Genomic DNA, 24,101 nt, shown 5'->3' on the forward strand with positions numbered 1-24,101 from the left:
TAAAGGTCATCATTTTAAATCCAAAATTCAAAAAGGTAAAGGTTTCTATTTATAAAATAGGTCTTTTCTCTGAATAAGAATCCTTAATAGGTTAATATCATCAAACTGTGAAACTTTTGGGTGTTGGTCTTAATTTGTATTTTTCTGGTCTTTTTTCAGCTTGTATTGAAAATAGATGACATATTTGAATCTAAAAGAGGGAAGAAGAAGGTAAAGTTACATTCTTACACTGGAAAGGAATTACCTCCAACAAAAGGTAAGAATTGTTTTCTGTTTCAGCTATCCTGTAGCTGTCAGGATATAAGAGGAGAATCACCATATAACTTAATGTTTGATATGTATTAAAAATTTTGGCTTAACTTTCCTGTTATCCCACTTAAGCATAAACTTCTTTAAGATAAGGGATTGTTTCTCAAATCCATTTTATTTAATTCTGTGCCAAGTAATAACTATTGGATGAACAAATAAAAAATGCAAAAATAATCATAAACCAATGATACTAATTTTCATAGACAAATTGAATCACTATTTTGTAATCCTACTTTGATTTATAATCATTTATCAGTATAGACTCTTTTGTTGTAGGTATGAAAACATTAGTCTTGTATAGACTGAAGGTATGTGATACTCAACTTGTAGTCATTTAATAAGTTTTATCCTGGCCAGGCATGGTGGCTCACGCCTGTAATCCCAGCACTTTGGGAGGCCGAGGCAGGCAGATCACAAGGTCAGGAGTTCGAGACCAGCCTGACCAACATGGAGAAACCCCGTCTCTACTAAAAATACAAAAATTAACTGGGCGTGGTGGCATGCACCCATAATCCCAGCTACTCAGGAGGCTGAAGCAGAAGAATTAACTTGAACCCAGGAGGCGGAGGTTGCAGTGAGCTGAGATCACGCCACTGTGCTCTAGCCTGGGCAACAGAGCGAGACTCCATCTCAAAAAAAAAAAAAAGTTTTATACTTCAGATGCCTAGATAAAATTTATATTGTTAACTAAGAAATTGTCAATATTTATAATAAATCATTAGAACTTTCTTAAAAACTTATGCAAGATTCTTAACTTGGTTGTCTGGGAATATGGTTTGGCTGTGTCCCCACACAAATTTCAACTTGAATTGTATCTCCCAGAATTCCCACATGTTGTGGGAGGGACCCAGGGGGAGGTAATTGAATCATGGGGGCCAGTCTTTCCCATGTTATTCTCGTGATAGTGAATAAGTCTCACAAGAACTGATGGGTTTATCAGTGGTTTCTGCATTTGCTTCTTCTGATTTTCTCTTGCTGCCACCATGTAAGAAGTGCCTTTTGCCTCCCACCATGATTCTGAGGCCTCCCTAACCATATGGAACAGTAAGTCAAGTTCAGCCTCTTTGTTTCCCAGTCTTGGATATGCCTTTTTTTTTTGAGATGGAGGTTTGCTCTTGCTGCCCAGGCTGGAGTGCAATGGCATGATCTCAGCTCAGTGCAACTTCCATCTCCCAGGTTCAAGAGATTCTCAGCCTCAGCCTCCCAAGTAGCTGGGATTACAAGCGTCCACTACCATGCCCGGCTAATTTTTTGTGTTTTTAGTAGAGACGGGGTTTCATCATGTTGGCCAGGCCGATCTCAAACTCCTGACCTCAAGTGATCCACCGCCTCAGCCTCCCAAAGTGCTAGGGTTACAGACGTGAAGCACTGTGCCCGGCCTTGGGTGTGTCTTTATTAGCAGCATGAAAATGGACTAACACATCTGGCAAATATGTAGAATTTAGCAATTTTTGTTTATAAGTTCCTTAGAAACAATAGCTAAGTCATAGCAAAGGAGAATATTTCTTCTTTTTGCAGACTTTTAAAGATAGAATTTTCTTTTCTTTTTTTTTTTCTTTTTGATACAGAGTCTCTCACTCTGTCACCCAGGCCGGAGTGCAGTGGTGTAATTTCAGCTCACTGCAACCTCTGCCTTCTGGATTCAAGTGATTCTCCTGCCTCTTCCTCCTGAGGAGCTTGGGATTACAGGCACATGGCACCACACCCAGCTAATTTTTTCTAAATTGAGATGGGATTTTACCATATTTGGCCAGGCTGATCTTGAGCTCCTGACCTCAAATGATCCACCCCCCTGGCCCTCCCAAAGTGCTAGGATTACAAGCATGAGCCACCACACCTGGCCAGAATTTTCTTTTTTTTTTCTTTTGCTGCTGCTTTTTGTTTTTTGAGACAGTCTTGCCCTGTCTCCCAGGCTGGAGTGCAGTGGCTGGATCTCAGCTCACTGCAAGCTCCGCCTCTCAGGTTCACGCCATTCTCCTGCCTCAGCCTCCCGAGTAGCTGGGATTACAGGTGCTCACCACCACGCCCGGCTAATTTTTTGTATTTTTAGTAGAGACGGGGTTTCACCGTGTTAGCCAGGATGGTCTTGATCTCCTGACCTCGTGATGCGCCCGCCTCGGCCTCCCAAAGTGCTGGGATTACAGGCGTGAGCCACTGCGCCCAGGTATCTCTAAGTAGGTTATTACCGAGCCCTTAATTTATTTGTAGTCTATGCCTTATGGATTAGGAACATTCTAGTAAATTTGGCTCTACGACAAGTTTTTGAAGAGCCAGTTTTTTGACTGTATTAATGTTGAAAAGAACAAAAAATCCTCCAACTTCTAGCCAACTTCTGCTGTCCAAAACAAAAGTAAAGAAAAAAGGAGCAGCCTCTACATTGTAACCCTTCACTTATGGCTCAAATAAAATAAGCATTTACCTTTCCCTACCTCTGACCAACTCCTCCAGTGCACCAGAGAAATTTCTCTCATGCCTGAGGATCTCCTGCCTTTATCATCACAGTTCTCAGATTTTCATTTTCTTTCTTAAGCTTTTGTCTGTATATCAACAATGCCTAATACAATAGATAATTATATTTACCTACTCTGAAGTCCCTGCTAGAGTTTACTGAATATATTCCAACCTGAATATTTGTTGATTTTTTTTTTCTTTTCTGAGACAGAGTCTCACTCTGTGACACAGGCAGGGGTGCAGTGATGCAAACATGGCTCACTGTAGCCTCAACCTCCTGGGTTCCAGCTTTCCTCCCACCAGGGCCTCCTGAGTAGCTGGGATCACAGGCTCATGCCCACCACACCCAGCTAATTTTTAATTTTTTATAGAGACAAAATCTCACTGTGTTGCCCAGATTGGTCTTGAATTCCTGGGCTCAAACGATCCTTCTGCCTCGGCCTCCCAAAGTGCTGGGATTATAGGCATGAGCCACCATACCTGGCCCTAAATATTTCTTAACTTTCAGTTTTCACGTATTACAAAAGGACTTACCAGCCTTCATCAATTCTGTCATTATAATTTTGTGTGTTGAAGTCTCATATTAAAAGTGGACTATCTGGTACTTTTTCGATCCCTGTGGATTCTCAGTAGATTTTTCTCTTGCCTCATTCATTGTCTTAGAATACAGGTCATCAAAACCCGTAGATGAGAATATATTAAGCCAATTAAGTGATCTTTTATAAGGACTTTTCTAGTTATATTGCCTTTTCTCCTTTTCTTCTCTCTTTTCTTTCTTTCCAAGCACTTCCTAAGTTTCTAAGAGGTACCTGGTCCTAAGACTATAGATAGGACCAGGAGCTCACAGTGTTCGTTTCTTCCTCTGAATAATATGTTATAGCCACACTATACTTTTTGTCATGGTGGTTAATTTTGAGTTATAAAACATATGTAATATGCAATATTTAAATAAGCGCTTTTTCTGTAACATCTCTTATGTATCTTTCCCACCTAAGAATAGGCAGCATTTATTTTAATGTTCTCTTATTCCTTATTATAAAATGAAAAGCCAGAGTTTTCCAAACTTCCCCCTTGCACACTTAGAAAATTTCATGTGCATGCAAATACATTTTCTACACAAATACTCTTACACTATTCAGGCTTTGTATGCCTTCCTTTTTTAAAAAGCTTAATTAATGTATTTCAGAGCTCTTTCAATATCAACACATAGAGATCCACATAGCTGTACTGTATTTCATTGCATAGAAGTAAAATAATTTTATTTAACTAGTAGACAGTTTAGTTGTTTCTAACATTTTATTTAACCTGTAGATATTTAAAAGTGTGTGTGTGTGTTTACATAAAAATCTTCAATGCTGCAAATGCGTCTTTTACTTATGTTTCTATATAAGACTATTTTTGTAGAATAAGTTCCTAGAAGTGGGCTTAATCACAGAACATATGGATTTAAAATTTTGGCCAGGCATGGTGGCTCACACCTGTAACTCCAACAGTTTGGGAGGCTGAGGCGGGTGGATCACTTGACCCCAGGAGTTTGAGACCAGCCTGGGCAACATGACGAAATCCTGTCTCTACAAAAAATACAAAAATTAGCTGGGTGGCCAGGTGCGGTGGCTCACACCTATAATCCCAGCACTTTGGGAGGCCAAGGCGGGCAGATCACGAAGTCAGGAATTCGATACCAGCCTGACCAACATGGTGAAACCCCGTCTCTACTAAAAAATACAAAAATTAGCCAGGCATGGCGGCACACGCCTGTAATCCCAGCTACTCAGGAGGCTGAGGCAGGAGAACTGCTTGAACCCGGGAGGTGGAGGTTGCAGTGAGCCAAGATTGTGCCACTGCACTCCAGCCTGGGCGACAGAGTGAGACTCCGTCTCAAAAAAAAAAAAAAAAAAAAAATTAGCTGGGTGTGGTGGCACACGCCTGTAGTCCCAGCCTACTCGGGAGGCTGAGCTAGGGGGGATCACTTGAGCCCAGGTGGCAGAGGTTGCAGTGAGCCAAGATTGTGCCACTGCATTCTAGCCTGTGCAGCAGAGTGAGACCCTGTCTCAAAAAAAAAAAAAAAAAAAATTTAACTGCTGCCAAATTGTCCCACAAGCAGATTGTAACAGCTTATGTTTCTACAAACATCATTTGAAAATACCTCTTTCCCCATAATCTTCATCAATAAATACTATGCTTTATTAAAGCTTTTTATGGCAGTATCATGGTTGAAAATGTATGTCTTGTTTATTGTTTTAATTTACATTTATTTCATTATGAATTTGGGCAGTTTTCATGTTTATCAACAACTTACAAATCTTTTTCTATGAATTGCCTGTTCCCACCCTTTATTCCTTTTTTCTGTTGGCTTTTTCTTCTTGATTTGTAACAATTTTTTGAACATTAAGAAACAGCCTTATATCTGCAATGTGTTTACAAATATTTTCCCCGTTTATCGTTCACTTTTTGAGTTTAATACTGACTTTTAAATTAGATACAAGTTTATATAATCAAATTTCACTTATGACTTCTAGGCCTTGTTTTTTTCTGATACATTTAAATGTTTTCCCTTTCTTTGCATTTCTATTTTGCTTTAACTTTTCAAACTTAATCTAGAAATGTTTCATTTATTTATTTTAAAAGCTGCTTTGTGTGTGTGTGTGTTGCCTGTGTGCTCAGAATTATACAAAACACTCCCTTGTGAAAACAAGATAGCCCCTTATCCCCAAAATACTTAAAATATGATTGGGGAAAATGAAAATAGTTCAAAGCATTATGAGTACTATGAGAATTTGGAGTAAAGAAAAAATCAGTATGGACTAGAAGTAGTTTAGAGGCATCATAGAAGAGGTAGGCTGACTTGGTAATATCTCTCTCCTAGTTCTCATGTTTTCCTGTTATTCTAATTTATAGTCTGGTTGGTGTTTATATTCTTGGTTAGCCCTCTTGGAGTTTGCCTTTGATACTTTGTTTGGAATACACAGACAACTATGTGGATATAGAAATAGAATCCACTCTGAACTAGACTTCTTAAAACTGGTCTGAAATGCAATTAGTTTCTAGAATTAGGGATGAGAGGGGAGCTGAGGAGTGAAGTAGGGTGTGGGAAGAAGATGTAGTAGAGGAGTTTCCTCTTTGAGCCTTTTACTCTCTTTTGATAGCTATCCCAACCTGATACAACCAAGTGGTTTGGAGAAAGGCTCAGCAGCTTTATTATTCCTTACTCCAAGTCCCCAGGTTTGTGGGTTTACATTGTTCTCGTCCTCATGTACTTCCTACTGTTGGACAATACAAATGGAAACTCCTTCTCTCTTTTTCAGGTGAAACCAGTGGGAACGAAAGTGATGCCGAGTATCTGCCAAAGAGTGAGTGAGTCAGTGGAGCTGCTCCCGTTCTTGTGATGATCATGGGTTAGGTGGAGTGGCACCTACCTTTGTGATTAAGCATGTTTTTCCCCACATGAAGTTCCATTTTGTAGGTGATTTCCTTATTTTCAGAACTTGTTGAGGTTTGGAGAATTAAACAGTCAGAATTAAACACTGTCAGATATTTGACAGCATTTAAAGTCTCCCGTGGTGGAGTGAGGCTGAACAGTGTGGTTCTTATGATGGAATATTCTTAGGGGAGCGGCAGAGAGCTGCATGTCCAGACATATATGCAGTGGTTTCCTGGCAGCCAAAACAGAGTGTGTGAATCATTCTCTGAGCAGTAAACATCTGATTTTTTTTTTTTGAGATGGAGTCTCCCTCTGTCGCCCAGGCTGGAGTGCAGTGGTGTGAGCTCGGCTCACTGCAACCTCTGCTTCCTGGGTTCAGGCGATTCTCCTGCCTCAGCCTCCTGAGTAGCTGGGATTACAGGCACGTGCCACCACACCAAGCTAATTTTTGTATTTTTAGTAGAGATGGGGTTTCACCATGTTGGTCAGGCTGGTCTCGAACTCCTGACCTCATGATCCTCCCACGTCAGCCTCCCAAAGTGCTGGGATTACAGGCGTGAGCCACCGCGCCCGGCCAAATATCTGATTTTTTTGTAGCCACTCAAGTGTAATTATTTAAGTAACTTTGATACCTCTGATATTGAAAAAGGAAACATCTATTTGTTATTTATAGGCATTTATATTCCAGATTATTGTGCTGTTTACTTTCTAGTAGAATATAGAATGCATCATGCTTTTTTGACTCTATTTGTCCAAGCACTTCATGGTACCTTCATCCTTCATCTAATGATGATGTTATCTAGTTATCACAGCAAGTTATCTACTTCCTATTTAAGTGACTGACATACTAAGCCGTGTAAAAAGTAGAAGACGTACATTATCAAAGCTGAGTACAGGGCAGTTCCACTTCCAATCTGACACCCTAATTTTATGATTAATAGTCTTGTGCTCCCTCCACTGGCCTGAATTGCTTCAGGTGTTTGATTCTGTAGCCTGACTGAAGGTGAAATTTAATAATTATCAGGTTCAGTCTAGATGTGTAAAGATGACTAATTTAGGGCTGTTACTACTGAGAAACAGGACCTAAAATTTTCTTGACTTGAACTCAGCCCTTTGACGTAAGTAAAGTTTTGCCTAGAGCACTGAATGTACTGGATTATTCTGGGGAGCCATTCCCGGATGCATTTTTTAAAATGTTCTTCATATTTTGATCTATAGTATAACTTCTTTTGGGACAGCATGCATTATATCAAAAAGAAAGGAAAGACAATTAGAGGTTGAGTCTATCAGTGGCTCAGAATGACACATAAGCAAATCATTGGGACATGTAGACTATTCTGCAAGTCCATAGTTTCCTTCAGTGGGGACCACCCTAGATTGCTCAAAATTTAGAGATAAATGAGAATAGAGTATAGGTGCTATCCAGTTTTGATTGATATTGCTATGACTGTTTAAATAGTATGCTTCCATAATTTTATTATTTTGAGAAAGTCTGCTGGTGGATATCTTCTTCCACTTAATATTTTTCTCTTGCGTCTAGCACCATTTACTGATACAAGCATATATTCATTGTTAGTAATATATGGCAAGGAGGGGAGAGAACTGGACAGTTTCTTCAATGTGAGGATAATTTTTGTTTTAATTTATCAAACTCACCCCTTTCTGTACTTAGGACTCAATTATTTTATCAAATCTCTGCCCCCTGCCCCCTGCCACCTGGCACCCTGTGATTTCATGGCATTCCCAGCAGTAGCATCTGTTGTCAGTCTAGCACTTTTTCGTGACATTTTCCATGTGTCCTGGTGTGATGCCGTGAAAGATGGGATAGCATAGATTATTTGTTGGGACATACATAAGTATTGGTTGGTACATGGAATGTCAGTCCCATTGCTGGCCAGAAGTGGAATGAGGCCCCTGTGCACTTGTGAGGGTCTGCACCTATTCCCCCTAGAATGTCAGAGCCCTAACAGATATGTCTATGCGTCAGATACTGGTTATTCAACATTCATTCCGCAGTGACTGTGTGAAGATTACTCCTGTGTGGGTCATGACCTCTGGTGCTGGAAGGAAGGTAGGGCTACAGAGAGAAAACATTGCTCCATGATTTCATTACAGATCGCCATAAACGCTTAGCACAACTGCAACAGTCTTCCAAGAGGAATCCTCACTACCAGACCTTGGAGCGGGATCTTATTGAATTACAGGAGCAGCAGCTGTTTGAACTTTTTGTGGTGGTGTCTCTACAGAAGAAACCATCAGGAATAAGCTATATTCCCCAGGTCATACAACAATTCCCTGGCAAGGTAGGTACAAGGAGGCCAAGAGGCATTCAGGAATGTTCCTGTGTCTCTGTGTACATTTATTTCCTGTCCTCTTGGTTTTTGTTATCTCAGCCAGTTTTTACCAGTACTTGTGGTAGGATCTGGTGGCTTTGAAAACATGTTATGTTAGGCATGAGCTGCAACCCAGCAAAACAAAGCAAAACAAAACAACTCATTTTCCTAGTTTTTTAAATTTTTGGCTCTGCCATTTAATAATCTTTAACAAGTTACAAAACCTTAAGGAGGGGAATAATAAATGTGACAGAATAGGGTAGTGGTTTAGAGTATGTACTCTGTGCAAAAGCTCTGCATTTCCCACTTATTAGTTCTGTGACTTTAAGAAGTTACTTTTCTTTCTCTCTTTTTTTTGAGACAGAGTCTCGCTTTGTTGCCCAGGCTGGAGTGCAGTGGTGCAGTTTCGGCTCACTGCAACCCTGCAACCTCCACCTCCCAGGTTCAAGCCTCCTGAGTAGCTGGGACTACAGGCATGTGCCACCACGCCCAGCTAATTTTTATATTTTTAGTAGAGACAGGATTTCACCATGTTGGCCAGAGTGATCTCAAACTCCTGACCTCAAGTGATGCACCCACATTGGCCTCCCAAAGTGCTGGGATTACAGGCGTGAGCCACCATATTGTGTCTTAGTTGTTTAATTTGTAGAATGGGGGTAATCACAATAGTATCTACCCCTCTGAGTCAGAGTGAGGATTAAATAAGCTAATTTATATAAGGCACTTAGAACAGTGTCTGGCATGTAGTAAGCTCAATATGATGTTATCCATTATTAGTAAGGATTTAGTGAGATAATGTATATAAAGTGCTTAATGCCATCCCTGGCACATAGTATGTACTCGATAAATGGTAGGTACTAATTTTTGGTAGCCATTATTATTAACAATAATATTTGATTTCTCTACCTTTTTTAAAATAAAATCATTCATTCATTCAAATATTTTAAAAATACCTAATATTTGCCAGGATTAGATGATGGGAGTACTACTGAAAAAGATCTTAGTTAAGCCCACAGACATGATTGGGTTTCTTTTGCTTTGCAGAGTGTCTGTGTAAAAGTAACAACAATAATTTTTGTTGCCAACATTTAACAATCAAATTTCACATACAAATCTGTATTTCTGCCTTTTGCTGAGAAACTGGAAAGAATGCCAGCACAGCCTGCATTCCTAAGTGTCAGGAATGGGTTGAAGCTTAATAAGGAGCAGGACTTCAGAGCAGGTGACCAGTGTAGTTACATAAAGCCGTCACTCAGAAGGGCCCTGCATGTAGGGTTTAATGATCTGCAGTCACCATCTTGAAATGCTAAATAATTTTAGCTTTGAATTTGTGTTTGTAAATGAAGTCTGATAGGAAAATTGGGCATGTGCCAAGGTCTTAAAGCCTGAGTTCATTCATGGTGTCACCTGCTGCTGCTTCCCTAGGATGAGTTCTCTTGTCCTGTTCTCCACTGCCTGATTCCCTGGGTCCTAGCATGTGCCCTTTCCACCTCTACTCAGTGACTACTGCCACCTTCTCCCCCCAGCTGGCCACAGGCATTGGGAGGGTTAGGATCAGGCCAGCATTGCTCTGCAGCATCTCCAGGGAAGCTTTCCCTGGCCTGGGCTGGTGGTGCCACTCATGGGTGACTTTTTGGGGGTTGCTCAACTGCTGTGGGTTGGAATGTTGGCCCCCATGGGAAGGGGAGATGCCTGGCTTAACTTCCCAACCCCCAGTCGAAACACAGAGTCTCAATTCTGCAGCTACCCGGAGAGGAAACCCAGTACCTCGTGGGCCCCTTGCGTACCAAATTGCAGACTGCAGCACCTGGGTGTCTGTGAGAGTCTACACTCATCCCCCAGGATCCTCATGCCTAAGGGAGTGTGACGTTAAATAGCAAATAAAAACTCCATTACAGAGGCCACAGAAGAAAAGATGTTTTATGTTTAATTTTTTCTGCTTTTTGGACAAGAAGCTCCACATTTTCATTTTGCATTATGCTGTCTGAATTATGTAGTTTTCCTTAGTAAGGAGTGATCCCTTTAATAGGAACATTTACTCACTCTCCTGCTTATTACTTGGACCACTTCTCTCATTTCAGTTACCTGCTTGGCCACTTTAGGACTTTTGGGTTTATAACCCTGAGTTACATGTTTCACTAAAAAAGCTGGTGAAGTACAACTGTACTGGAATCTAAGAGACATTTCCTGCATGGATTCTCATTTTCAAAGTCCTCAAAAATATCCCTACAGTAAATAATCAGTAAGTTTAATTTCTCATAAAATTTCTCAATGTAGCCTGAAAGTACAATGTCACAGCACTGTTAAGTGACCCAGAATGGCTACATAGTTTGGTTTTTTTAAGAAATTAAAGGGGCCGTGCACAGTGGCACATGCTTATAATCCCAGCTAGTTGGCCAGATGAAATGGGAGAATCACTGGAGCACAGGAGTTTGAGGCCAGCCTGGGCAACATAGCAAGACCGCCTTCTCAACAACAACAAAAAAGAAATTAAAGGGGAGGTCATTTTTACTAGTTATCTGAAGGCAATATGGTAATTAGACTTAAGGGCTTGTTTTTATAGCGGACAGGTCATACTAATTTCTAAATGTCTGGTTTACTGAAATTCAGACTGTCACATAGGTACAGTACCAGATTTATGCAAAAGGGTCTTCTATGCTAAAATTTTACAAGAAGTTGCAAACCAGCAATTAGGTAGCAAAGATTCTATGCTAAAGGAAATGATTATATATGGGGTGGATTCTCAAAATAGTATCTTTTCTTTTTTCTTTTTTTTTTTTTTTGAGACGGAGTCTCGCTCTGTTGCCCAGGCTGGAGTGCAGTGACTGGATCTCAGCTCACTGCAAGCTCCGCCTCCCAGGTTTAAGCCATTCTCCTGCCTCAGCTTCCCGAGTAGCTGGGACTACAGGCGCCCACCACCATGCCCGGCTAGTTTTTTGTATTTTTTTAGTAGAGACGGGGTTTCACTGTGTTAGCCAGGATGGTCTCGATCTCCTGACCTCGTGATCTGCCTGTCTCGGTCTCCCAAAGTGCTGGGATTACAGGATTGAGCCACCGCACCCCGCCTATTTTTTCTTTTTTCGAGACAGATTTCTCTCTGTCTCTCAGGCTGGAGTGCAATGGCGCAATCACGGCTCACTGCAGCCTCATCTTCCTAGACTCAAGAGATCCTCCCACTTCTCAGCCTCCTGAGTAGCTGGGACTACAGACATGTGCCACCACACCCAGCTTACTTTTGTATTTTTTGTGGAGATGGGGTTTCACCATGTTGCCCAGGCTGGTCTCCAACTCCTGGGCTCAAGTGATATGCCCACCTTGGGCTCCCAAGGTGCTGAGATTACAGGCATGAGCCAGTGCATCTGGCCGTATCTTTTCTAAATAATATTCATCTACCATTTCTTTTCTTTTTTTTTTTTTTTTTTTTGAGACGGAGTCTCGCTTTGTCACCCAGGCTGGAGTGCAGTGGCGCGATCTCTGGCTCACTGCAAGCTCCGCCTCCCGGGTTCACACCATTCTCCTGCCTCAGCCTCCCGTATAGCTGGGACTACAGGCGCCCGCCACCACACCCGGCTAATTTTTTGTATTTTTAGTAGAGACGGGGTTTCACCATGTTAGCCAGGATGGTCTTGATCTCCTGACCTCGTGATCTGCCCGTCTCGGCCTCCCAAAGTGCTGGGATTACAGGCCTGAGCCACCGCGCCCGGCCCTTTCATCTACCATTTCAAAGCTTCTTTAATTACTGATTGGACAGTGTCTTGAGCTGACTAGGTTTTTGTTCTCAGTACATTGAAGAATGAATTTTTATCTTATGTCCCACGGTTCATAAAAATACTGGGTTCCCATTAGTTTGTGAATCCTGAATTAAGATATTTCCTCTTGATAGGAAACTTTTCACTAATCTCTCTTACAGTAGATGCTGAGATATCCACAGGTGCCATTTCTCAGTAAAAATAGGATTCTTTGTTCTCAGTAACTCTGTTCTCAGTTCATCTTCAGTGATTTCCAGAACTGACTTTTTAATTTTGTTAAGCAGTACAAAACCATGCTGAGGCTTATCAGTAACTGCCCAAGCTTATCAGAGACCTTTTTTCCTGAGATGAGACTGAGTTTTTTATTTCTATTCCCCACTTACATAGTATAATTCAAGTCACCTATTTTGAGGGTGTTTGAGGGTGTTATCTTTTTCAGGACGATCATGGCTATAAGCAGTCCAAAGACACGGAAGAGAGGCTTAAAGTTATCCCAAAATTTTGTTTTCCTGATTCAAAGGACTGGATGCCAACCTCAGAACTCAAGAGGTAAATGGGCTAATTTATCTAATGTATATTCATTAGAACTGCAAAAATAAATCAGAGTATTTGAGAAATGAGTAGAGCCATTAGCGAAGCTATGTGAATACTGTGGCAAGTCAAGGATGTGGTGGGAGGAAAGGAAGAAGCAGTATTAGAACATTTCCTATGTGGGGCTTAAAAAAAGAAAAACATGGAATAATTTCAGTGTCAAAAGGAAAACAAATTTGAGAGTCACTTCAAGGTTGCCAGTTCAACAACAACAACAAAAAAAGTTCTATTTTACGTGCAATCAAAAATGCTCCCAAGTGTACAGAAAGGAAAAAAGACTTGGATTTTGAGACTCAACCTAGAAACAGAGATAAAACAGAGTGAGGCCTTCATCTTCATTTTCTTTCTCCTTCAAATTAACAGAAGAATCCACAGCCCAGCTTTTATGTTCCCCTGTGGAACCTGTACAAAGGGAGGCTCCAGTTTGGGAAGTGTAGTATATTAAGAAAGGAAGTATTAAAGAATTTCTTCCAGGTATCTAGAGGAAATTGCTATTTTTAATTAATGAACTATCATAATCTCTGAATTCTGCTTGTAAATATTAATAGATGCCTGCTTTGTTCAAAACTGTAATTATTGATGATGCCATTTAGTTTGAAAAGCTTGATTTGTTGAACCATATCACATGGTAATGACCTTCTGGGTAATAGCCTCAGGTTTTGCTTAAATAGCTCTGCACTTCAACTTCGCATTGCCTCCAGACTAAGCTACTGTCTCTCATAAGCAGTTTAGCCTGATTGACACTGTCATTTCTCAGCCATCACTGTTGATGCTCTTGTGTTGTCAGTTGCACTGCTACCTTTATAAACAGCGCCTTTCATATTGACCTGGCTGCTCTGTGGCTGGTTTTCCCCCACAACGAGTTATATATGTTTATTCTAGAGTATTTGGGAAATACAGAAGAGTAAATAAAAAGCAGAAATTGCAGATCACTGGCAATCTGGTTACTCAAAGGTAATCACTGTAAATATTTTGTCATATTCCCTTCCAATCTTTATTTTTAGCCAAATACAGATATGTATATATTGTTCAAGTTTGGATTTAGGCCAGGTGCAGTGGTTCACACCTGTAATCCTAGCACTTTGGGAGGCTAAGGTGGGAGGGTCACTTGAGGCCAGGTTTGAGACCATCCTGGGCAGCATAGCAAGTCCCTGTCTCTACAGAAAATACCAAAAAGCTAGACAGACACGGTGGTGTGCAGTTGTTACTCAGGAGGCTGAGGCAGGAGGACCACTTGAGCCCAGGAGTTCAAGGTTGCAATGAGTTATGATTATGCCATAGTACTCCAGCCTGGGCAACAGAGCAAGACCCTGTCCAAAAAAAAAAAAAAGGAATGGAGGGAGGGAGGGAGGGAGGGAGGAAGGAAGGAAGGTAATAAATATGTCTTCAGAAAATTAAGTTCTGTTCAGTGAGACCCAGTCTCTTAAAAAAAAAATTGGACTTTGCCAGGTGCTGTGGCTCACGCCTGTAATCATAGCATTTTGGGAGGCCGAGGCGGGAGGATCACCTGAGGTCAGGAGTTCAAGACCAGCCTGGCCAACATGGTGAAACCCCATCTCTACTAAAAATAAAAAATTAGCTGAGTGTGGTGGCACATGCCTGTAGTCCCAGCTACTCGGGAGGCTGAAGTGGGAGAATTGCTTGAACCCGGGAGGTGGAGGTTGTAGTGAGTGGAGATGGCGCCACTGTACTTCAGCCTGAGTGACAGTGATACTCTGTCTCAGAAAAAAAAAAAGGGGGGGGACTTATTTGATTATCGAGTCTGAGTTTCTTTCTTGGGCATATTTAGGTTTTCATTTGTAAATTATTAACGCATATCTTTTGCCCATGTTTCTAATGAGGAGTTGATATTTTCCTAATAATTTTTATATATTAAGGATATAATCCTTTGCGTATCACTGCTCTATACAGCCTCTCAGAACTAAAGAGAAGAATTTGTAACTGGGAAATGACATATCAAAAGTCTTTGTAGCTTACCTGTTTGACTAAATTGGGGATTCAACAAAAGGAAAATAAGACCAGGTGCAGTGGCTCATGTCTATAATCCTAGCACTTTGAGAGGCCAAGGCAGAAGGATTATTTGAACCCAGGTGTTTGAGACCAGCCCTGGCAAGATCGTGAGACCTTATCTCTACACAAAATTAAAAGATTAGCAGGGCATGGTGGCACACATATGCAGTTCCAGCTACTTGGGAGGCTGAGGTGGGAGGATCACTTGAGCCTCAGGAGGTCAAGGCTACAGTGAGCTCTGTTTGCACCACTGCACTCCAGCCTGGGCAACAGAGTGAGACTGTCTTAAAAAATAAAAGTAGGCCGGGCGCGGTGGCTCAAGCCTGTAATCCCAGCACTTTGGGAGGCTGAGACGGGTGGATCACGAGGTCAGGAGATCGAGACCATCCTGGCGAACACCGTGAAACCCCGTCTCTACTAAAAAATACAAAAAAAAACTAGCCGGGCGAGGTGGCGGGCGCCTGTAGTCCCAGCTACTCGGGAGGCTGAGGCAGGAGAATGGCGTAAACCTGGGAGGCGGAGCTTGCAGTGAGCTGAGATCCGGCCACTGCACTCCAGCCCGGGCTACAGAGCGAGACTCTGTCTCAAAAAAAAAATAAATAAATAAAATAAAATAAAATAAAAATAAAAGTAAAATTTAGGCCGGGCACGGTGGCTCATGCTTGTAATCCCCGCACTTTGGGAGGCCGAGGCGGGCGGATCGCAAGGTCAGGAGATCGAGACCACGGTGAAACCCTGTCTCTACTAAAAATACAAAAAATTAGCCGGTCGCGGTGGCGGGTGCCTGTAGTCCCAGCTACTTGGGAGGCTGAGGCAGGAGAATGGCAGGAACCCGGGAGGCGGAGCTTGCAGTGAGCCGAGATCCCGCCACTGCACTCCAGCCAGGGGGACAGAGTGAAACTCCGTCTCAAAAAAAAAACAAAAAACAAAAATAAATAAATAAATAAAATTTAAATGAAAATAAGCCTGATTAATACCTAGAGTGGATGAATAAGAAAACAAAAGGAACCAGCATCAACAGCTTATCCCATACCTGTTCTCTCACTCCAGTACAAGGCAAGATATTCTTAAGGCCTGGGCATTCATTCCTTAGGAGGAATGTGACTTGCAATGAATGTAATATTATGCCTCCTCTTAGATCACAAAATGACTACTGTTGGACTCTAGTTTTCAATTGTTTGTTCCATGGAGAATGCCGTAAGTGGTTGTTTGGATCCTAAACTAACTATTGGCTCTTTTTTCAGTGAAACATTCTCCTTTGTCTTGACTGGTGAAGATGGAAGCCGGTGGTTTGGTTACTGTAAGAAGCTCTTGGTAAGTATCAGATCTGTGTTACTTACCAAGACAGGGTTGGTCAAGGAACAACTGAGTCAGAGTAGGAACTTCAGAAGCACTATCTCTAGATGAGTTTGAGGGATGCTCAATGACCTGTGTATTAAGGAAGCTGTATTAGCGTTAAACAGCAAGAGCAAGGTGGGGGTTAACCATGGAGTGTTCTAGAAAAGAAGGGGTATGGATTTATTTTATTTGTTTATAATAGAGAAAGTAACTGATGACATAGGGGCTGAATCTCATCTGGATATATTTGGAATAGAGTACAATGAGCTACTGGAAGGAGCTCTGAGTTACTCATCAACCATATTAGGGCTTTTTTCTTGCTTAGGTGGCTTCACTAAACCTAGAATAAATCATGCTATCATTTTTAGCACTTTTCACATCTTTTAGTGTTCACTGAAGATGAGAGCCTTGGTTACTGCTCTGTACTAAAGAGTAGTAAAAGGTAATTAATAGTGCAAATCAATATTAATAAAAACTTAACGCTGCTTGATTTTTTTGTTGTTGTTTTTATCTTTTAGCCAGAAGGCAAAGGAAAGCGACTCCCTGAGGTATACTGCATGGTTAGTCGCCTAGGCTGCTTCAATCTTTTTTCAAAGGTGAGTGGAGAATGAGCTGTATGAAAAATGGTGTCCTTTTTGATCTCACAATGTTAAGTGGCATAGACTTTAACATACTACTTCAGAAAGGTTCCCTATTAGTAAAGTAGGAACCACATGCCTGAAGGCTTAAACTTACATCTCTAATCCATTTGCTGTTGCTATATCATCTTCATTTTGGTTTGCTAGAACTTTCAGCTTAAGGGAGAACATAGTCCAAAGCTTATCTTGTCTTGTGTCTTTCTTAAACCAAATTGCAGGATATCATTGCCACTGTCACCTTCCTTGCCCCTCCCTTAGTGAGCCAAAAAGGGGCTTCTCCTTTAAAAATATGTTGATTTATGTTAGTAACTTTTCTTCAGGGTATAATGATACCTCCCAAGAGATATGATGCTTATTTAACTTTTATTGATTGCAGAAGCTTATCTGTCTTAAATTATATTTGGGTTATTTTAAAGTTTGTACACCAGGCTGGGCAGTTCCTGTAATAGCATTCTTTTATGTTTTTTAACTTAGTCCATAACAAAATAACGCTTTGCATGTATAGATTCTGGATGAAGTAGAGAAGAGAAGAGAAATGTCTCCAGCCCTTGTTTACCCATTCATGCGAAGTGTCATAGAAGCTCCATTCCCAGCTCCTGGACGCACCATCACAGTTAAGAGTTACCTCCCTGGGGCTGGAGATGAGGTAAGTTAGCTCATTTTGAAAAGATTTGATAGCCACTAAAAAGCAGGACTTATACTAGTAGGCAGTTTCCAGAGCCCAAGGGGATAGATTTCCCTTTTTTATAAACTGTAAAGGATATGTTTTATTTCCATAAAGCAATGGAGAAATATCCAGCTGATCTGTAACATAGTTCTTCCTAGACCCAGGACCTAGAGATTTTCTACCATACATAGACTGACTCCCTTTGTAATGACAATTTCAATGTGATAAATGAAGACTGTATGTACTGTTGTCAGAAGGAATAAAGGATCTTGATTTACAGAACAAAAATAAGCTGTTGGGTCCTGGCATTAGTATAGGAAGCTTCACAGACCCTGTGTAGCAGACCCTTCTTGAATTTAACTTACGTAAGAATAACAGGATCCATAGCGTTGGCACTAGGGATTGTTTTCCAACATTAGCTCACATGATTCAAATTCTTGCATTTCAGTCCATTGAACTCTGCCGACCACTAGATTCCCGATTGGAACATGTTGATTTTGAATGTCTCTTTAAGTGCCTGAGTGTGTGTCATCTCATCCGCGTCTGTGCCTCTCTCCTTTTGGAGCGTAGGGTAATCTTTGTTGCCAACAGCCTAAGGTAAGAAATAAGTGAAATATGTTACTTCACACTGGCGTTTTATTTGCTCCAAATTTTAAAATTGGAGGTTTTTTTATTATTATAGTTTAAGTTCTAGGGTACATGTGCACAACGGGCAGGTTTGTTACATATGTATGCATGTTGGTGTGCTGCACCCATTAATTCGTCATTTACATTAGGTATTTCTCCTAATGCTATCCCTCCCTCCCTCCCTCCCCCACCCCACAACAGGTCCTGGTGTGTGATGTTCCCCACCCTGTGTCCAAGTGTTCTCATTGTTCAATTCCCACCTATGAGTGAGAACAAAAATTTGGGCATATTATTAAAATGTAGGATCAGTCTCTCAATTAGCTAGTGGTATATAGTGGCATGGATAATTTCAAATGGTAAATCATCAAAAAGCCACTTGCATTAGGGTATACAAATGACTTTTTTGGGTTATAATAAATTTCCCTTTTAAATGCATTTTGCTTACCCTATTGTCAAAAGTTGGTAATACTTTTCTAAGTACACTAATTTTTCGCATGAGAAATTGTGGAGATGAGCTGGATTGAGATTGAACATTTTCAGTAAATTAAGTTTAAATTTTAACTAAAATGTTAAAAAATTAATGACTGTTCACATAGTTTTTAATCTGTGATCACTAACCAGCATCAATTTTTAATTCTTTAACATAATAACTGAAATGTCCTGCTTATGTTGCTCTATATATGACACCATTTGTTTTCTCCTCTGGCTAGCACCCTGTCAAAATGTGGCCATGCTGTGGTAGCTACACTGTATCCGTTCACCTGGCAGCATACCTACATCCCAGTCCTGCCAGCATCTATGATTGACATCGTCTGCTCACCTACTCCATTCCTTATTGGAATCCTGTCTTGCTCCTTACCACAGCTCCAGGACCTACCCATTGAAGAGGTGAGATGGAAGAATAGAACCTAATTTTGGAGCACTGAGAAGTAAAAATAAGTAATCTTAAGAGTGGTGGAATTGTTATTAATTAATATAGTTATTATTACTACTTTATGCTATTTATAATATTTCTATTATATTATAATATTGTTGTTTATAATATTTCTAGTATTAAGATGGGAAAATTTGATAGTACACATAAATCCAAACCTGTATCTTATTTACAGTAGTAACCTTGGGCTCATTCTTGTGTTATTCTGAAGGGTACAGTACTCTGGATTAACTTTAAAAATTATTTCACGGCCTGGCATGGTGGCTCATGCCTGTAATCCCAGCACTTTGGGAGGCTGAGGCAGGTGGATCACTTGAAGTCAAGGAGTTTGAAACCAGCCTGGCCAACATGGTAAAACCCCATCCCTACTAAAAAGACAAAGATTAGCCAGGTGTGGTGGCACATGCCTGTAATCCCAGCAACTTGAGAGGCTGAGGCAGAATTGCCTGAACCCAGGAGGCAGAGGTTGCAGTGAGCTGAGATCATGCCACTGTGCTCCAGCCTGGGTGTCAGAGGGAGACACTGTCTCAAAACAAAAACCCAAAAAACTTTATTTCAAATAAAACACAATATAGATATGTGGTTAAAGCAAAATGTACAGATACATAACCAGCATTAGAATGGAATGGAAATATTGCCACAATGGAATCAGTGCCAACCCCCTAGAAGTCCCCATCATTCCTCTTTCTAATCTCTGTTTCCATCCCCATCCCCATCCCCCACCAAAGGTAATCATTATCTTGACTTTAATGGTATTCATTGACTTATTTTTCTTTATAGTTTTACTCCTAGGCATTCCTCCCTAAGCAATGTAATTCAGCTTTGTCTGGTTTTAAACTTGATATAAATAGATTCATATGGTATATATATTTTTGCCTGGCTTCCTCTGCTCAATATTATATCTGTAAGATTGATCTATGTTGATGAGGTCAACAATAGTTTGATCATTCTAATTAGTATATAGGATTCCATTGTGTGAATGTACCACAATTTTCTTATCCATTCTACAATTGAACATTTGAGTTGTTTCCAGTTTGAGGTTGTTATGAATAATGTTGCTATAAATATACATGACTCCCAGTGCATACACACATAATTAAATGGGTATATACTTGGAAATTGAATTGCTGAGTCATAGGGTAAACAGATCTCCAACTTTAATAAAGTTAAATTGTTTTCCAAAGTAGTTGTGCCAATTTAAATTCCCTTCAACAGCGTATGAGAATTCCTGTTGCTCCACGTCTTCACCATTACTTACTGTCATCAGTTGTATAATTTAGCCTATCTGGTGGGTGCATAGTGTTATTCACATTGTGGTTTAATTTGCACAAATTTAATTTAATTTGATTCCTGTTGAGGTTGAGCATCCTATTTATTGGTCTCTTGAATATCATCTTTTATAAAAATCTTTGTCTCTTTCCATTACATTGTTTACTCTCTTGTTTTGTTTTTGTTTTTGTTTTTGTTTTGTTTTGTTTTTGAGATGGAGTCTCACTCTGTTGCCCAGGCTGGAGTGCAGTGGCGTGATCTCAGCTCGCTGCAACTTCTGCCTCCCAGGTTCAAGCAATTATCGTGTCTCAGCCTCCCAAGTAGCTGGGACTATAGGTGCACGCCACCAAGCACAGCTAATTTTTTGTATTTTTAGTAGAGACAGGGTTTCACCATGTTGGCCAGGCTGGTCTCAAACTTCTGTCCTCAAGTGATCTGCCCTCTTCGGCCTCCCAAAGTGCTGGGATTACAGGTGTGAGCCACCACACCCAGCCCCTACTCTCTTATTGTTTAAGATGTTTTCTTTTTCTTTCCTCTCCTTTCCTTTCCTCTCCTCTCCTCTCCTCTCCTTTTCCTTTTCCTTTTCCTTTTCCTTTTCCTTTCCTTTTTGAGATGAAGTCTCGCTCTTGTCTCCCAGGCTGGAGTGCAATGGCACGATCTTGGCTCAATGCAACCTCTGCCTCCTGGATTCAAGCAATTCTCCTGCCTCAGCCTCCTGAGTAGCTGGGATTACAGGCGCCTGCCACCACGCCTGGCTAATTTTTGTATTTTTAGTAGAGACAGGGTTTCAGCATGTTGGCCAGGCTGCTCTTGAACTCCACCTCAGGTGATCCGCCCACCTCGGCCTCCCAAAGTGCTGGGATTACAGGCGTGAGCCACCGCGCCTGGCGTTAAGATGTCTTTTTATGCTCTGGATACTGGCCCCTTTGTCTGTGGCTTGCCTTTTCATTTTCAAAAATGATGTTTTTTAATGCACAGAAATTCTTAATTTTAATGTGGTTAAAATTATCAATCTTTTTCTTTATACATGATGTTTTTAGTGAGCTGCTTAAGTTACTTTATATTAACCTCATGAAAATATCCTTCTATATTGTCTCTTGGGCCTTTCATTATTTTGCCTTTAACTTTTGATTATGAATCCTCCTGGAACTTGATTTTTGTGTGTATAATGTGAAGTAGGGGTTGTTTCATTTGTTTTTATATGGTACCGTCTGTGCCGATACCACTTACTGAAAAGACTGTTCCCTGTTACTCCACTGCTTTGTCCTTCTTAAAAAAAAAAAAAAAAAATTATTTTGGAAACTTTAAACATATGTAAAAGTAAACAGAAGAGTGAAATGAATCCTTGTGTACCAGTCACCTCACTTCAGTACTTATCAAATAATGGCCAGTCTTTACCCTTACCCGTTCCTCTTTCCCATAATATTTTGAAGGATATCCTGACACAATTTCATCTCTAAATATTACAATGTGAATCTCTCTAACATAAGGGCATATTTAAACATAACCTCAATACCATTATCACACCTAAAATATCCAACAATTCCTTGATATCAGCAAAATCCAGTGTTTAAATCTCCAGTTGTCTCATAAACTTTTAATAATTTATTTAAATCAGGTTCAAAACGAAGTCCACATATTGTACTTATTTATTCGTTTATTTATTTATTTAGAGACAGGGTCTCATTCTGTCACCCAGGCTGGAGTGCATTGGCGCAATCACAATCAATGCAGCCTTGACCTCCCAGACTCAAGTGATCCTCTCAGATCAGCCTCCCAAGTAGCTGGGACTACAAGTGTGTACCACACGCCCAGCTAATTTTTAAATTTTGTGTATAGACAGGGTCTCACTGTGTTGCCAGGGCTGGTCTCCAACTCCTGGGCTGAAGAGTTCCTCCTGCCTCGACTTTCCAAAGTTCTGGGATTACAGGTGTGAGCCATTGTACCTGGCCCCACACATTGTATTTAGTTGATATGTTTTTAGTCTCTTTTAATCTATTGGTATGCATGTCATCATTCTTCTATTTGCAATTTATTTTTTGTTGTGTTGATTGGCTAACTTTTAAATGGGCTAAAACTTTGAGTAAATTTTGTTTAAAACTATTCTCATTGCCTGTATTTGTCTGTGAATGTCTCTGGTTGAACTTGCCTGGCTCCTTTATTTCATAGGTGCTGATAGTTGATCTCTGTGCAGACAAGTTCTTACAGGAGGTGAGTGCCAAAGGAGGTAATTACTAATGTTTTAGGATAAATGTCTACTGTAGATAATTGGACAGACAATATGTGAAAGTACTTAGAGAATATGACTCAGGCAAAACTTTAGTTCCTACACATACTTGAGTTGACACCATGGCCAATCAAGCAAGATCGACCTGAAAAATTTGGCTTCAGTTTATAGCTGCCTATCCCAAAGGAAGGAGGAAACATAAATGTGTCATTCTCAAAAGAGGTAAAACCACCCTTCAACTCCAGGTGGGTCGACACATAAGCCTCTAATTTAATTACATTTTAAAAGCATTTATTAAGCACTGATTGTTTCTAGATACTCTGTTAGAATGTAAAAATGAGTAAGACACAGTTTGAACCCTTAGGTCTTACAGACTAATGCGGAGAAACAGACATACATAAAGTTTTAGAAATTGTATGATAGAAATTTGTACAAGGTACAGTCGGAGCAAGAATGAAGTGACCATTTATTCTTAATACTGAAGTGGAAAGGAAGAGTTCAAAAGCCTTCTTAGATCAGCCCTCCAGATATAACCTGTGTGTCGGAGTGTGAGCTCTGAAACACAGGGTGAAAAGAAGAGTGTTTCCCAGGACATTTTCAGAATCGATTCGCTCATCACGTTTGAAATACAATTTATTTGTGGATGATCTTCATAATATAATAGAAGACTTGTAGATGAGAGAGATCTGGTGGAAAAGTGCCAGAAAATTTTATAAAGTATATTGTTTATTTGTTTAATATAGTTAAAATATATACACCATAAACATGAAAGATTCTTCATGTAGAGAAGGAGACTTCAGACTGACTCTTTAGCCAAAATATATAAAGTCACTTGTGGAATTTTGGAGAAATAACTAGGGCATATTTGAGACTTAATCCCTCAAATCTCCTACAAAGAAAAATCTCCATTTTTTTTCTTAAGGTATCTGATGAGGATGAAATTCTACCACCAAAACTTCAAGCTGCCCTGATGCAGATTTTGGAAGAACGAAATGAAATCTTGACTCAGGAGCAGAATTTTTCACAAGGTATGAGACAAGTGAGCCAAGGACTTAAGGATTAAGGTAGTAAATATTTACTGAATGCCCAGCACTATGTTAAAGGATATACCAAAGTAGCATTAGATTGCCTGCTCCTTGAAAATCTTATAATCAGCTTCCTTGCTTATCCTCAATATGCCAGGTCCTCTTCTATTTCAGGACCTTTGCACTTGCTCAGTTACATTTATAGAATGCTATTCCCGCAGATATCCACATGACTCCTGCCCTTTCTTCCTGTAGGTCCATGCTCACGTCACCTTCTCACTGAGGCCTTTCCTGACTGTCCTATTTTAAATTGTACCCATTCCCCTAGTGCTCCTTATCCTCTTCCCCTTGCTTTAATTTTCTTCAAGGCTCTTAGCACTATTTCATATGCTACAGCGTAAGTTCTGTGAGAACAGTGGCTTTATTTTGTTCTCTATCTCCAGTACTTTAAACAGTATTCAGTAAGTAGGTACTCAATAAATACTTGTTAAATAAATGGGCAAATAATATTT

At 40.4% G+C, this 24,101-nt stretch overlaps 1 protein-coding gene across 14 annotated transcripts in view; it reads left to right on the top strand.

Annotated features, from left to right (window-relative positions):
• The window catches only part of DENND2C (DENN domain containing 2C), an 87,070-nt gene that overhangs the window by 52,277 nt on the left and 10,692 nt on the right, over positions 1-24,101 (top strand). For 9 of the 14 annotated variants that reach the window (XR_012416223.1, XR_012416222.1, XM_015430730.4 and 6 more), the window contains 11 exons: positions 160-256; positions 6,066-6,110; positions 8,297-8,484; positions 12,703-12,812; positions 16,109-16,178; positions 16,721-16,798; positions 17,346-17,486; positions 17,956-18,104; positions 18,845-19,022; positions 22,507-22,548; positions 23,487-23,592. Coding sequence is in view for 11 of the 14 variants with exons in the window: in XM_015430730.4 (XP_015286216.3) it covers positions 160-256; positions 6,066-6,110; positions 8,297-8,484; positions 12,703-12,812; positions 16,109-16,178; positions 16,721-16,798; positions 17,346-17,486; positions 17,956-18,104; positions 18,845-19,022; positions 22,507-22,548; positions 23,487-23,592 (1,204 nt within the window). In the remaining 3 variants the exon portion in view is untranslated. Of the gene's footprint in view, positions 1-159; positions 257-6,065; positions 6,115-8,296; positions 8,485-10,595; positions 10,752-12,702; positions 12,813-16,108; positions 16,179-16,720; positions 16,799-17,345; positions 17,487-17,955; positions 18,105-18,844; positions 19,023-22,506; positions 22,549-23,486; positions 23,593-24,101 lie in introns of those variants that run through there. The other 5 variants (XM_073998426.1, XM_073998428.1, XM_073998427.1 and 2 more) reach the window with 3 other exon arrangements.

Source organism: Macaca fascicularis, chromosome 1, assembly GCF_037993035.2.
Source record: "Macaca fascicularis isolate 582-1 chromosome 1, T2T-MFA8v1.1".
NCBI lineage: Eukaryota > Metazoa > Chordata > Mammalia > Primates > Cercopithecidae > Macaca > Macaca fascicularis.